The sequence below is a fragment of the Carcharhinus amblyrhynchos genome, chromosome 35 (genome assembly GCF_965287045.1).
Source record: "Carcharhinus amblyrhynchos chromosome 35, sCarAmb.v2.hapA, whole genome shotgun sequence".
NCBI lineage: Eukaryota > Metazoa > Chordata > Chondrichthyes > Carcharhiniformes > Carcharhinidae > Carcharhinus > Carcharhinus amblyrhynchos.
The window spans coordinates 6,389,311-6,404,310 of NC_137358.1; the positions used below are offsets into that span (position 1 = coordinate 6,389,311).

The 15,000-nt window shown below is 56.3% G+C and overlaps 1 protein-coding gene across 1 annotated transcript in view; it reads left to right on the top strand.

The window, feature by feature from the left end:
* The window catches only part of LOC145361524 (SH3 and multiple ankyrin repeat domains protein 1-like), a 30,008-nt gene extending 15,527 nt beyond the window's left edge, over positions 1–14,481 (top strand). Inside the window, exons 3-6 of the mRNA XM_080217337.1 lie at positions 222–337; positions 5,475–5,577; positions 9,246–11,766; positions 13,872–14,481. Of these exons, the coding sequence (XP_080073463.1) occupies positions 222–337; positions 5,475–5,577; positions 9,246–11,766; positions 13,872–14,481 (3,350 nt within the window). The remainder of the gene's footprint in view (positions 1–221; positions 338–5,474; positions 5,578–9,245; positions 11,767–13,871) is intronic.
* Positions 14,482–15,000: the final 519 nt, after the last annotated feature.

The following is a 15,000-nucleotide window of genomic DNA, read 5'->3' on the forward strand; positions in this document are numbered from 1 at the left end:
TTCAGTGTCTGAGAGAGAGTGAGGGGGGCACGTCTGCCACTGGGGAGGTGGTGGGGGGCTATGTGGGGGGGTTAGAGATTGATTGATGTTGCGGGGCAGGGTGGGGAGGGGGTTGGTGATTGAGGGGTTTGGTGCCTGGAAGTGGCTGTACCCGTTCAGCACCCCCCACTCCCCCCCTCACTCAGGCCCCGACCTGATCAGTTCCTCTCTTGCACCCACAGACAGACTGGATGAGATATTGGCCGCTGCCCAGCAATCCATCGCTAACGAGAGTTCGGGCACCCAGGCTAACGTGCCAAAGTCACGGACAGCTGCCAGAACCTTCTACAGCGCAGAGGTGAGTGTGCAGAAAGAGAGGAGGGTGGACAGGGGGACAGTGAGTGGGAGAATGGAGGCAGAGAGAGAGGGGCAGAGTGGCCTCAGACACTAGGGCTCGCTCCAGTGTCTAACATCGTGCCCCATGTGTCTCTCCGTTGTCTCCCTTTCCTCATCCCTCTCTGACCTCCGCCTCTTCCCCAATCTGCTCCCTCTCAACTCCCTCTCCATCCAACCTCAGTCGCTCCCCTCTCCTCGCTATGGACTATGGATAGTGACAACCTGTGTGTGTGTGTGTGTGTGTGTGTGTGTGTGTGCATGCGTGAGTGTGTGTGTGCGTGAGTGTGTGTGTGCGTGAGTGTGTGTTTGTGTGCGTGAGTGTGTGTGTGTGTAAGTGCAGGTGTGTGTGTGAGTGTTGCGTGTGTGTGTGTGTATGCAAGTGTGTGTGTGTGTAAGTGTGTGTGTGTGAGTGCGGGTGTCTGTTAGTGTGAGTGTGAATGTGTGTGTATAAGTGTGTGAGTGTGTGTGTTTGTGTGTGTGGGTGTTGAGTGTGTGTGGGTGTTGAGTGTGTGTGAGTGTGTGTGTGTAAGTGTATGTTTGTGTATATGTGTGTGTGAGTGTGTGTGTTTGTGTGTGTGGGTGTTATGTGTGTGTATGCGAGTGTGTGTGTCTGTGTGTGTGTCTAAGTGTGAGTGAGTGTTAATGTGAGTGTGTGTGTGGGTGTGTGTGTGAGTGTGTATGTGTGGGTGTGAGAGTGTGTATGTGAGTGTGTGTCTGTGTGTCTGAGTGAGTGTTAATGTGAGTGTGTGTGTGGGTGTGAGTGTGTGTGGGTGTGTGGGTGTGAGTGTGAGTGAGTGTGTGTGGGTGTGAGTGTGTGTGAGTGTGTAAGTGTGAGTGAGTGTTAATGTGAGTGTGTGTGTGGGTGTGAGTGTGTGAGAGTGTGTGGGTGTGAGTGAGTGTGTGTGAGTGTGTGGGTATGAGTGCGAGTGAGTGAGTGTGTGTGGGTGTGAGTGCGTGTGTGTGTGAGTGTGTAAGTGCGAGTGAGTGTTAATGTGAGTGTGTGGGTGTGTGAGTGAGTGTGTGTGTGGGTGTGAGTGTGTAAGTGTGAGTGAGTGTTAATGTGTGTGTGTGGGTGTGTGAGTGAGTGTGAGTGTGGGTGTGAGTGTGTGTGAGTGTGGGTGTGTGTGTGAGTGTGGGTGTGTGTGTGTGTGGGTGTGAGTGTGTGAGAGTGTGGGTGTGTGTGTGAGTGTGGGTGTGAGTGAGTGTGTGTGGGTGTGAGTGTGTAAGTGTGAGTGAGTGTTAATGTGTGTGTGTGGGTGTGTGAGTGAGTGTGTGTGTGGGTGTGAGTGTGTGAGAGTGTGTGTGTGGGTGTGAGTGTATAAGTGTGAGTGAGTGTTAATGTGTGTGAGTGAGTGTGTGTGTGGGTGTGAGTGTGTGTGAGTGTGGGTGTGTGTGTGGGTGTGAGTGTGAGTGAGTGAGTGTGTGTGGGTGTGAGTGTGAGTGAGTGAGTGTCTGTGGGTGTGAGTGTGTGTGAGTGAGTGTGTGTGTGGGTGTGAGTGTGTGAGAGTGTGTGTGTGGGTGTGAGTGTGTAAGTGTGAGTGAGTGTTAATGTGTGTGAGTGTGTGTGTGAGTGTGGGTGTGGGTGTGAGTGTGTGTGAGTGTGGGTGTGTGTGTGAGTGTGGGTGTGAGTGTGTGTGAGTGAGTGTGTGTGGGTGTGAGTGTGTGAACAGTAATATTGATGCCAGACAGTTAATTCCAATGATTTCCCAGGATTTTATTAAAAGCCTCACTGAGTGACATAACTCAATCATCGGTTAAATCTACCGGGCGGACCAGATGGGGGTGATTCTCATTCTCAGCCACATGCGCAGTAAATTAATGACTAAACGAACAGAGACTTTTTAACATAGTCTCCAAATACCACATCACAGACTGGTGTCATGTCTATCTGCAGTGCCAGAGACAGTCCCGCGATGGCGGTAGAGAGCAGGAACCTGACTAGCTCCTCAGCACCACCTGTGGGTCATTCCCAGTAGTACCAATATTTACTCTTCATTCCTCTAAAAAGTGGATAATCTGTGTTCGTGATACATATTGGCCAGGATACACTTTTCTGGTCAGAGAGTCATAGGGGTTTACAGCATGAAAACAATCCTTTGGCCCAACTTGTCCATTCTACCCCTTTTTTTAAACCCCTAAGCTAGTCCCAATTGCCTGCATTTGGCCCACATCCCTCTATACCCATCTTACCCATGTAACTGTCTAAATGTTTTTTAAAAGACAAAATTGTACCCACCTCTACTAATACCTCTGGCAGCTTGTTCCAGACACTCACCACCCTCTGAGTGAAAAAATTGCCCCTCTGGACACTTTTGTATCTCTCCCCTCTCACTTTAAACCTATGCCCTCTAGTTTTAGACTCCCCTACCTTTGGGAAAAGATATTGACTATCTAGCTGATCTATGCCCCTCATTATTTTATAGACCTCTATAAGATCACCCCTCAGCCTCCTACGCTCCAGAGAGAAAAGGTCCCAGTCTATCCTGCCTCTCCTCAAAGCTCAATCTATCAAGTCCCAGTAGCACCATAGAAAGCGTCCTTTCCAGTTGTCTCACAGCTTGGTATGGGCTCCTGCTCTGCCCAAGAACGCAAGAAACCACAAAGGTCATGAACATAGTCCAGTCCATCATGCAAACCAGCCTCCCATCCATTGACACCGTCTACACTTCCCGCTGCCTCAGAAAAGCTGATCTATGTCCCTCATTATTTTATAGACCTCTATAAGATCACCCTCCCACGCTCCAGAGAGAAAAGTCCCAGTCTATCCAGCCTCTCCTTCTAACTCAACCCATCAAGCCCTGGTAGCATCCTAGTTAATCTTTTCTGCACTCTTTCTAGTTTAGTAATATCCTTTCTACCCTTGCCCTTCTTTGAAATCGTGCTTTGCAATCTTTAACATCCACCTGAGAGGGTACGCGGGCATCGATTCAATATTTCTTCCAAAAGGCGACATATCTCCAACTGCGCTGCACTTCCAACAGTGCAGCACTCCTTCAGTACTGCAGTGGGAGTGTCAGCCTCCCCCAGATCCTGAATGGGACGTGAATCTACAACCTTCTGATTCAGAAGCCCATGTGCTACCCCTGCACCATGGCTAGTGCTGGTGGATGCAACTGGAGAGGCTTTTTTGATTTGATTTGGTTTTATTTCTTGTCACATGTATTAATATACAGTGAAAAGTATTGTTTCTTGCAGCGCTATACAGACAAAGCATACCATTCATAGAGAAGGAAAGGAGAGGGTGCAGAATGTAGTGTTACAGTCATAGCTAGGGTGTAGAGAAAGATCAACTTAATGCCAGGTAGGTCCATTCAAAAGTCTGACAGCAGCAGGGAAGAAGCTGTTCTTGAGTCGGTTGGTACGTGACCTCAGACTTTTGTACTTTTTTCCCAACGGAAGAAGGTGGAAGAGAGAATGTCCGGGGCGTATGGGGCCCTTAATGATGCTGGCTGCTTTTCCGAGGCAGCAGGAAGTGTAGACAGAGTCAACAGATGGAAGGTTGGTTTGCGTGAGGGATTGGGCTACATTCACAACCCTTCATAGTTTCTTGCGGTCTTGGGCAGAGCAGGAGCCCATACCAAGCTGTGATACATCCAGAAAGGATGCTTTCTATGGTGCATCTGTAAAAGTTGGTGAGAGCCGTAACGAACATGCCAAATTTCCTTTGCCACCCAAGAAAGTAGAGGCATTGGTGGGCTTTCCGTACACTATAGTGTCAGTACGGGGGGTGGGGGCGGACAGGTTGGTGGTGATCTGGACACCTAGAAACCCGAAACTCTTCACCATTTCCACTTCATCCGCATTGACGTAGACAGGGGCGTGTCGATGACAATCTCCGTTATTTTGTTGACATCGAGGGAGAGATTATTGTCTGCACACCAGTTCACCAGATTCTCTATCTCATTCCTGCGCTCCGTCTTGTCATTGTTTGAGATCCGACCCACTACGGTGGTGTCATCAGCAAACTTGAAAATCGAGTTGGAGAGGAATTTGGCCACACAGTCATGGGTGTATACGGAGCGTAGTGGGGGTTGTGTGGATTCTAAACACTTGCAGGGACATGTGGGACTGACTGGCCGCTACTGTGTGGTACATTTGCACATGGAATATTGCTCAAGTGCCGGGCAATGCCCATCTCCAACAAGAGAGTCTCTAACCATCTCCCCTTGATATTGCCATCACTGAATTCCCTTATTATCTACATCCTGGTGTGGGGGTATCATTGACCAGAAATCGAACTGGATTATCCAGATAAATACAGTGGCTACAAGAGCAGATCAGAGGCTGGGAATCCTGCGGAGAGTAACTCACCTCCTGACTCAAAAAGCCTGTCCACCATCTACAAGGCACAAGTCAGGAGTGAGATGGAATACTCCCCACTTGCCTGGATGAGTGCGGCCCCAACAGCACTCGAGAAGCTCGACTCCATCCAGCGCTAAAGAGACAGAGAATCCCAACAGTGCTGAAGAGGCCATTTGGCCCATCGAGTGTTGAAAGAGTACCTTGCCCAATCCCTCCCCTCCGCCCTATCCTTGTAACCCCTTGCATTCACCATGACTAATCCACCATCTTTGGTCACTAAGGGGTCATTTACCACCCAACTTGCACATCTTCCGGACTGTGGGAGGAAACCGGGGCTCCCGGACGAAACCCACGCAGACACGGGGAGAATGTGCAAACTCTGCACAGACAGTGACCCAAGGCCGGGAATTGAACCCGGGTCCCTGGCGCTGTGGAGCAGCGGAGCTACCCACTGTGCCACCGTGCCAATTGTGTGTTGGCCCTCACCCCCCTGCCTCACAGTCGCCAGGGACACTGTCGGAATGAGGTAGCAGATGTGAGGAGGCCCCTGTGGAATCTTAGTTAGTTAGAGGGTGACTGAGGGAGTCGTGGGTGGAGGGGGATGATTTTGAGGAGGAAACTGTGGGGCGGGGGGGGGTTGACATTAATACCACAATAGATCTGTCCCAGTGAGCTGGGGAAAGATAGAGAGGTGGGGAGTTCAGACTGAGCTAACTCTATACTGAGGCTGCGGCCTATACGAGGTTCGCTGAGAGACATGTAGACATTTCTAACCATCGATCTGTTATCTCCTCCAGCCATTGTATGACCAACAGGGGATGACAGCAATGGGTCAGTCTGTGAGCTTTGATCGACCATACCTCGCTGCCCAGCAAGGACTGATGAGGCAGAAGTCAATGGGTAAGTGGCAGGCTGGGTATGAGGGAGATCGGGCACTCAGTAACACACACAGGAACAGGAGGGTGCTAAACTGACAGTACTGTACCTCAGGGTTATACACAGACAGACCCGTCCCCACCAGTACTGTACCCCAGTGTTATACAGTGACAGACCCGTCCCCACCAGTACTGTACCCCAGTGTTATACACAGACCTATCCCCACCAGTACTGTACCCCAGTGTTATACACAGACCCGTCCCCACCAGGACTGCCCCCCCAGTGTTATACACAGACCTATCCCCACCAGTACTATACCCCAGTGTTATACACAGACCTATCCCCACCAGTACTGTACCCCAGTGTTATACACAGACCTATCCCCACCAGTACTGTACCCCAGTGTTATACACAGACCCGTCCCCACCAGGACTGCCCCCCCAGTGTTATACACAGACCTATCCCCACCAGTACTATACCCCAGTGTTATACAGTGACAGACCCATCCCCACCAGTACTGTACCCCAGTGTTATACACAGACAGACCCGTCCCCACCAGTACTGTACCCCAGTGTTATACAGTGACAGACCCGTCCCCACCAGTACTGTACCCCAGTGTTATACACAGACAACCCATCCCCACCAGTACTGTACCCCAGTGTTATACAGCGACAGACCCATCCCCACCAGTACTGTACCCCAGTGTTATACACAGACAGACCCGTCCCCACCAGTACTGTACCCCAGTGTTATACACTGACAGACCCGTCCCCGCCAGTACTGTACCCCAGTGTTATACACTGACAGACCCGTCCCCACCAGTACTGTACCCCAGTGTTATACAGTGACAGACCCGTCCCCACCAGTACTGTACCCCAGTGTTATACAGTGACAGACCCGTCCCCACCAGTACTGTACCCCAGTGTTATACACTGACAGACCTGTCCCCACCAGTACTGTACCCCAGTGTTATACAGTGACAGACCCGTCCCCACCAGTACTGTACCCCAGTGTTATACACTGACAGACCTGTCCCCACCAGTACTGTACCCCAGTGTTATACAGTGACAGACCCGTCCCCACCAGTACTGTACCCCAGTGTTATACAGAGACAGACCCATCCCCACCAGTACTGTACCCCAGTGTTATACAGTGACAGACCCGTCCCCACCAGTAGTGTACCCCAGTGTTATACACTGACAGACCCGTCCCCACCAGTACTGTACCCCAGTGTTATACAGTGACAGACCCGTCCCCACCAGTAGTGTACCCCAGTGTTATACACTGACAGACCCGTCCCCACCAGTACTGTACCCCAGTGTTATACACTGACAGACCTGTCCCCACCAGTACTGTACCCCAGTGTTATACAGTGACAGACCCGTCCCCACCAGTACTGTACCCCAGTGTTATACAGAGACAGACCCATCCCCACCAGTACTGTACCCCAGTGTTATACAGTGACAGACCCGTCCCCACCAGTAGTGTACCCCAGTGTTATACACTGACAGACCCGTCCCCACCAGTACTGTACCCCAGTGTTATACAGTGACAGACCCGTCCCCACCAGTAGTGTACCCCAGTGTTATACACTGACAGACCCGTCCCCACCAGTACTGTACCCCAGTGTTATACACTGACAGACCTGTCCCCACCAGTACTGTACCCCAGTGTTATACAGTGACAGACCCGTCCCCACCAGTACTGTACCCCAGTGCTATACAGTGACAGACCCGTCCCCACCAGTACTGTACCCCAGTGTTATACAGTGACAGACCCATCCCCACCAGTACTGTACCCCAGTGTTATACAGAGAAAGACCCATCCCCACCAGTACTGTACCCCAGTGTTATACACAGACAGACCCGTCCCCACCAGTACTGTACCCCAGTGTTATACAGTGACAGACCCGTCCCCACCAGTACTGTACCCCAGTGTTATACAGTGACAGACCCATCCCCACCAGTACTGTATCCCAGTGTTATACAGAGACAGACCCATCCCCACCAGTACTGTACCCCAGTGTTATACAGAGACAGACCCGTCCCCACCAGTACTGTACCCCAGTGTTATACAGAGACAGACCCATCCCCACCAGTACTGTACCCCAGTGTTATACAGTGACAGACCCGTCCCCACCAGTACTGTACCCCAGTGTTATACAGAGACAGACCCGTCCCCACCAGTACTGTACCCCAGTGTTATACAGAGACAGACCCGTCCCCACCAGTACTGTACCCCAGTGTTATACAGCGACAGACCCGTCCTGACCAGTACTGTACCCCAGTGTTATACAGCGACAGACCCGTCCCGACCAGTACTGTACCCCAGTGTTATACAGAGACAGACCCGTCCCCACCAGTACTGTACCCCAGTGTTATACAGAGACAGACCCGTCCCCACCAGTACTGTACCCCAGTGTTATACAGAGACAGACCCATCCCCACCAGTACTGTACCCCAGTGTTATACAGAGACAGACCCGTCCCCACCAGTACTGTACCCCCGTGTTATACAGAGACAGACCCGTCCCCACCAGTACTGTACCCCAGTGTTATACAGTGACAGCCCCGTCCCCACCAGTACTGTACCCCAGTGTTATACAGAGACAGACCCATCCCCACCAGTACTGTACCCCAGTGTTATACAGAGACAGACCCATCCCCACCAGTACTGTACCCCAGTGTTATACAGAGACAGACCCGTCCCCACCAGTACTGTACCCCCGTGTTATACAGAGACAGACCCGTCCCCACCAGTACTGTACCCCAGTGTTATACAGTGACAGACCCGTCCCCACCAGTACTATACCCCCGTGTTATACAGAGACAGACCCGTCCCCACCAGTACTGTACCCCAGTGTTATACAGAGACAGACCCATCCCCACCAGTACTGTACCCCAGTGTTATACAGAGACAGACCCATCCCCACCAGTACTGTACCCCAGTGTTATACAGAGACAGACCCGTCCCCACCAGTACTGTACCCCAGTGTTATACAGAGACAGACCCATCCCCACCAGTACTGTACCCCAGTGTTATACAGAGACAGACCCGTCCCCACCAGTACTGTACCCCAGTGTTATACAGAGACAGACCCGTCCCCACCAGTACTGTACCCCAGTGTTATACAGAGACAGACCCGTCCCCACCAGTACTGTACCCCAGTGTTATACAGTGACAGACCCGTCCCCACCAGTACTGTACCCCAGTGTTATACAGAGACAGACCCGTCCCCACCAGTACTGTACCCCAGTGTTATACAGTGACAGACCCATCCCCACCAGTACTGTACCCCAGTGTTATACAGAGACAGACCCGTCCCCACCAGTACTGTACCCCAGTGTTATACAGAGACAGACCCGTCCCCACCAGTACTGTACCCCAGTGTTATACAGAGACAGACCATTTGAACACAGGTCACTGACAGTGAGTAGTGTTTGAAATGTAATGTTGCAGACAGAATGTGCACAGCAGGATCCCAGGCATGCCCCCATAATGTTTCATCGATTGGCGTGGAAATGTAAAGGAAGCCCCCCAGGGTAAACCCTCTCCCCTGTCTGACAGAGCCGCTGACAGAATAATACGGGATTGGCTGGAATTTCCCAGTTGGTAACGGTTCGGGAACAGGAAGTGAATGGGAAGCGGGAAGGAATCCTAAACACCTCCTTTCTGTGGCCTGTGTCGTTCCAGGTGTCCCCGAGGAAGAGAAACAGTTCCTCGTGCCCCCTTCCTTCAAGTTCGCCCGCAGCCTCTCCGTCCCCAGCGCCGACGACATCCCCCCGCCCCCCACCACCGCCCCCCCGGACCCCCCCTTCAACCTGCCGCAGCCCCGCTCGGGGCCCCCTCCCCCGCCCCTGCCCGGGGGCCCCGCCTCCGTCCGCTCGACCTTCAACCCCGGGGAGCCCAAGATCTACGCCAGCCTGCGGCACGACCTGGCCGAGCCCCCCGGCCCCCCGCCGCCGGCGCTGAAGGGGGAGGCCAAGGAGGGGCGGCACAAGCGGGAGAAGGCGGCGGGCGCCGTCTACCGGCAGGACTCGGAGCAGCTGGCGGAGGAGCGGGGCCGGCACGCCGGCGGGGGGGGGGCCCCCCCCTCCGCCTCGGGGGCCCCCCCCTCCTCCTCCTCCGCCGCCGCCGCCCCCTCCGCCTCGCAGCCCAACGCCAGGGCCCGCCGGGCGCAGGCGACGGAGAACCGCTACGCCAACCCCACGGCCAGGGTGGTGAACACCGCCATGTACGTGCCGGCCAAGCCGGTGAGGAGGAAGGGGCTCCTGGTGAAGCAGTCGAAGGTGGAGGACGAGCAGCAGCAGCAGCAACAGCAACAGCAACAAGACAAGACGTGCTCCATCCCCATCCCCACCATCATCATCAAGGCCCCGTCCACCAGCAGCAGTGGCCGCAGCAGCCAGGGGAGCAGCATGGAGGCCGAGGTGGGAGTGGAGCCGCTGCAGGCCCGAGAGAGCCTGGACTTCACCAGCCAGTTCGGGGCGGCCATCGTGGGGGCCGCCCGCCGCGACCGCGAGCGCTACATGGAGGCCCGCCGGAAGTCGGCCATCTTCCTCTCCACCGACGTGGCGGAGGAGGAGCCGGAGAGCCCCTCGCGCCTCACCCACTCCAAATCCATCGACGAGGGCATGTTCAACAACGCCGAGACCTTCATGAACATCATGGTGTCGGCGGCCGGCCGCGGGGCGCCCCTCACCTACGCCGGCGACCTGGGCTACGCCTACGAGGCCCAGCGCGGCGGCAAACAGCCGGGGGCCAGCGCCTTCAACTCGCCGGCGCCCGGCTTCGCCCCCCGCCCGGGCCCCGGCACCTTCATCCACCCGCTGACCGGCAAGGTGCTGGACCCCGAGTCGCCGCTGGCGCTCGCCCTGGCGGCCCGCGAGCGCTCGCTGAAGGAGCAGCCCAGGGGCGACCCCGGCAAGGGCCCGGCGGAGGGGCCCGGGGCCAAGCCGCGGGGAGGGGCGCCGGCGGCAGGGGGGGCCCCCCAGCCCGCCCAGCGCAAGGAGGCCGGCCCCTCCGGGGGGCGCCCGGCCCTCAGGCCGCAGAGGACGGAGGAGGCGGAGAGCCAGGCCCAGGCCCAGGCCCAGGCCCAGGAGGCGGCGGCGGCGGCGCCTCGGGCCTGGGCCCCGGGGCCGGAGGGCGAGGGGCAGGCCGACTTCCGGGTCCGCTTCGTGGAGAACGCCCACCCGGCTGGCCAGGACGGGCCGCCCCCGCCTCCCCCGCCCCCTCCCCCCCGCCCCAAGCCCCCCGACCCCGAGGCGCTGCCCCTCACCATCCTCCCGCCGCCGGCCCCCTCCCTGGACGCCGAGGAGGAGTTCGTCTTCAGCGACCCCCTGCCCCCGCCGCTGGAGTTCTCCAACAGCTTCGACGGCTCCGAGGTGCCCCCCCCGCCCCCACCTCCCCCCCCTCCGCCCCCCCCTCCTCCTCCCCCGCCTCCTCCCCCCCCGCCGCCTCCGCCGCCGCCGCCCCCCCCTCCTCCCCCGCCTCCCCCGCCCGCCTCCTCCTCCGCCCCCCCCGCCGAGGCTGGCGGCGGCGGCAGCCTGCCCACCGTGGACTCCACCGGCTCCAGCCTGACCTCCTACGACAGCGAGGTGGCCAACCTGACCCAGGCGCCCAAGGAGAACCACCTGGACTGCGGCGCCGAGGGGGTGCGGCCGGCCGGCGGCAGCCGCGCCCCCTCCACCGAGGCCCTGCTGGCGGACAATGTGGGCGACTCGGGCATCGAGGAGGTGGACAGCCGCTGCGGGAGCGACCACCAGCTGGAGACCATCAGCAGCGTCTCCACCTTCTCCAGCCTCTCGGGCCTCTCCTCGGAGGGCAACGAGCTCCTCGACACCTACATCGCCTACCTGGACGGCCACGTCTTCGGCGCCGACAAGCCCCCCTACGCCTCCCGGGTCCGCGCCCGCCCCCTGATGGGCAGGGGCCCCGGCCCCCTGAGGGACCCCGCCGCCCTCTCCAACGCCCCCTTCCCGGGCCCCCTGCCCCCCGGCGAGCCCGCCAAGCCGCAGGAGCGCCAGCCGCCGCCCATCGCCTCGGTCTGGGAGGACTCGTCTCTCGCCCAGGGCCCCAACATGGCGACCATGAAGGCCAGCATCATCAGCGAGCTCAGCTCCAAGCTCCAACAGATGAGCGGGACGTCCTGGACCCGCTCCAGCGACAGCGCTGGCCCGCCCACCGTCTCCAAACCCGTGATCCCGCGGCACAGGTAACACCATAAACCCCGGAGGAGAACGTGTGTGTGTGTGTGTGTGTGTGTGTGTGTCGCATCCCGACAGTGCGGACAGAGGCCGTTCAGCCCATCAAAACTGCTTAGAGTCACAGAGGTTTACAGCACGGACACAGGCCCTTCGGCCCAACTCGTCCATGCCGCCCAGCTTTTACCCACCAAACATTCTGGATTGCCCACGTTTGGTCCATGTCGTAGCACCCCTACAGTGCAGAAGGAGGCCATTCGGCCCATCAAGATTGTTTAGAGGCATAGAGGCTTACAACGTGTACGCCAACCAATCAGTACACTTTTCCCACGCAATGTAAATTGTTGCTTCCTTTGAAATTTGGTATTCTGGCGCTTGTCCTGGTGAATACAAGATGGAAAACTTTGACAGCACGCCTCTTTTTTTATCAACAACGCTCTTACCAGCCTCAGAGAAGTTTTGCCGGAATGTCCTGCCTCTGATTTTGTCTTCTTGGCTTGGACACCACACCAGTGTCCCCCCCTCCAACCCCACCACCACCACCACCCACCCCGTACGGTGAAGGGTACAGATGTTTAAGCCAGTTGCTGGGCTGCTCTATTCAGTGTGAAATCAGAGTTTAGTTCAGTACGGCCCCAGAGGAACCTTTTCCACGTTAGTGGAAGTTAAAATCGGAGGAGGCCATTCAGCCCATCACTGCTAGCAAAATCCTGTAATCTTCTGTTCTACAGGGCCGCTGGTGCCCTGTGACCCACCTGAGGAAGCCATGACCAATTGAACCATAGAATAGAATCATTGAATACATGCAGGGCAGAAGGAGACCATTCAGCCCATCAAGCCTGCACCAACACTCTGGCTTTAACCCCTAACCCCACATATTTACCCTGCTAGTGCCCCTGGCTAAACTAGCTTAAACGTCTTAGAAGGGGATTGGCCATGCTAAATTGCCCCTTACTGTCCAAAGGTGTGTAGGTTAGATGGATTGGCCATGCTAAATTGCCCCTTAGTGTCCAAAGATGTGCAGGTTAGATGGATTGGCCATGCTAAATTGCCCCTTAGTGTCCAAAGATGTGCAGGTTAGGTGGATTGGCCATGCTAAATTGCCCCTTAGTGTCCAAAGATGTGCAGGTTAGGTGGATTGGCCATGCTAAATTATCCCTTACTGTCCAAAGATGTGCAGGTTAGATGGATTGGCCATGCTAAATTGCCCCTTAGTGTCCAAAGATGTGCAGGTTAGGTGGATTGGCCATGCTAAATTGCCCCTTAGTGTCCAAAGATGTGCAGGTTAGGTGGATTGGCCATGCTAAATTATCCCTTACTGTCCAAAGATGTGCAGGTTAGATGGATTGGCCATGCTAAATTGCCCCTTAGTGTCCAAAGATGTGCTGGTTAGGTGGATTGGCCATGCTAAATTGTGCCTTAGTGTCCAAAGATGTGCTGGTTAGGTGGATTGGCCATGCTAAATTGCCCCTTAGTGTCCAAAGATGTGCAGGTTAGGTGGATTGGCCATGCTAAATTATCCCTTACTGTCCAAAGATGTGCAGGTTAGATGGATTGGCCATGCTAAATTGCCCCTTAGTGTTCAAAGATGTGCTGGTTAGGTGGATTGGCCATGCTAAATTGTGCCTTAGTGTCCAAAGATGTGCTGGTTAGGTGGATTGGCCATGCTAAATTGTGCCTTAGTGTCCAAAGATGTGCTGGTTAGGTGGATTGGCCATGCTAAATTGTGCCTTAGTGTCCAAAGATGTGCAGGCTGGGTGGATTGGCCATGCTAAATTGCCCCTTTAGGGTCCCAGGCTGCATAGTTTAGAAGGATTAGCGGGCTAAATGTGCGGGATGATGTAGACAGGGCAGGGTGGGGTTGTGGCTGGTGCAGACTCAATGGGCCGAATGGCCTCCTCCTGCAGTGTAGGGTTTCTGTGATTCTATAATTTGGCGTCATGAGATTGTGGGCCGAAGGGCCTGTTGCTGTGGGGTGTTGCTCTGCTTCCACTGTCTCCGTCGGGCTCGTGACAGAGCAGAGCGGGCCTTGTGAATGAGTGAGGGTGTGGGAAGTGTTTGGATTGTACGGGAATCCCGCGGGACACTTTTCCCACGTCTTGTCCTCTTGCCGCAGGATCGCCGACGATTCCGTCCTGGGGGCCACCGCTCCGAAGCCTCCGCCGGGAAACACATTCCAGAACTGGCCCAAGACCCCCCAGCACAGCCCGAAGCCCCCCAAGACGGTGGAGTTCGACATCAAGCCCGCCATGAGGAGGGCGCCCAGCCCCTCCATGCCCCACGCCTCCGAGCACCGGGCCAACCCCGGCACGCCCCGGCCCTCCTCGCTGCCCATCCTGCCCTCGGCGGCCGGACCCCTGCCCTCGGCGGCCGCCGGCCCGTACGACGTGCACAGCGCCCCCACCTCGGCGGGCAACAGCTACGCCAGCTTCCCGGTGGCGGGCAGCCGGGCCCACTCGCCCACCACCAGCTTCCAGTCGCCGCCCCCCCTGCCCCCCGACAAGCCCTTCGCCGGCAAGCCGCTGGCCTTCTGGACCAAATTCGACGTGGCGGACTGGCTGGAGTACCTGCACCTGGGCGAGCACCGGGAGCACTTCCTGGAGAACGAGATCGACGGCAGCCACCTCCCCTCGCTGCAGAAGGAGGACTATGTGGACCTGGGCGTGACGCGGGTGGGCCACCGGATGAACATCGAGCGGGCTCTGAAACGGCTGCTGGAGAGGTGATCCCAGAGGTGCGGGGCGGCCAACCACAGGTCCCCACCCCCCCCCCCACCACACCACCTCTCCCGGCCTCCTCCCTGGTCTCCGCAACACCTCCCCCCACCAATCTCCCCGTTCGGGACCCTCCCCCAAGATTGGACGGAACGGACTGACATTCGTTTTTACAGAGACTCCCAACACTAGCTCTGAGAATCCTGACACAATTACGACCCCCCCTCCTCACCGTACTGGAAATGTGGGGGTGAATGGGATTGGGACAGATTGACTGACTCCGGGAAAACGGAGCTTCCCTCCAGCTTTTTTGAGTCACTTTGCTTTCTCTCCCGCCTAACTGTGGCTTTCTGTTCCCCGGAGTTGTTTTTTTTTCGCGTCCTGCAGTGTGAGTTATATCGTTTCTCTCTCTCGCCCCCACCCCCCCCCCCCTCATCCCTGATCTGTTCCCCCCGCCCTCGCTACCTAAATCAACAGGAAAGCTTCCAGTAAAGCAGATCTTGTGATTGAGTGAAGATGGGAAGTGTTTGG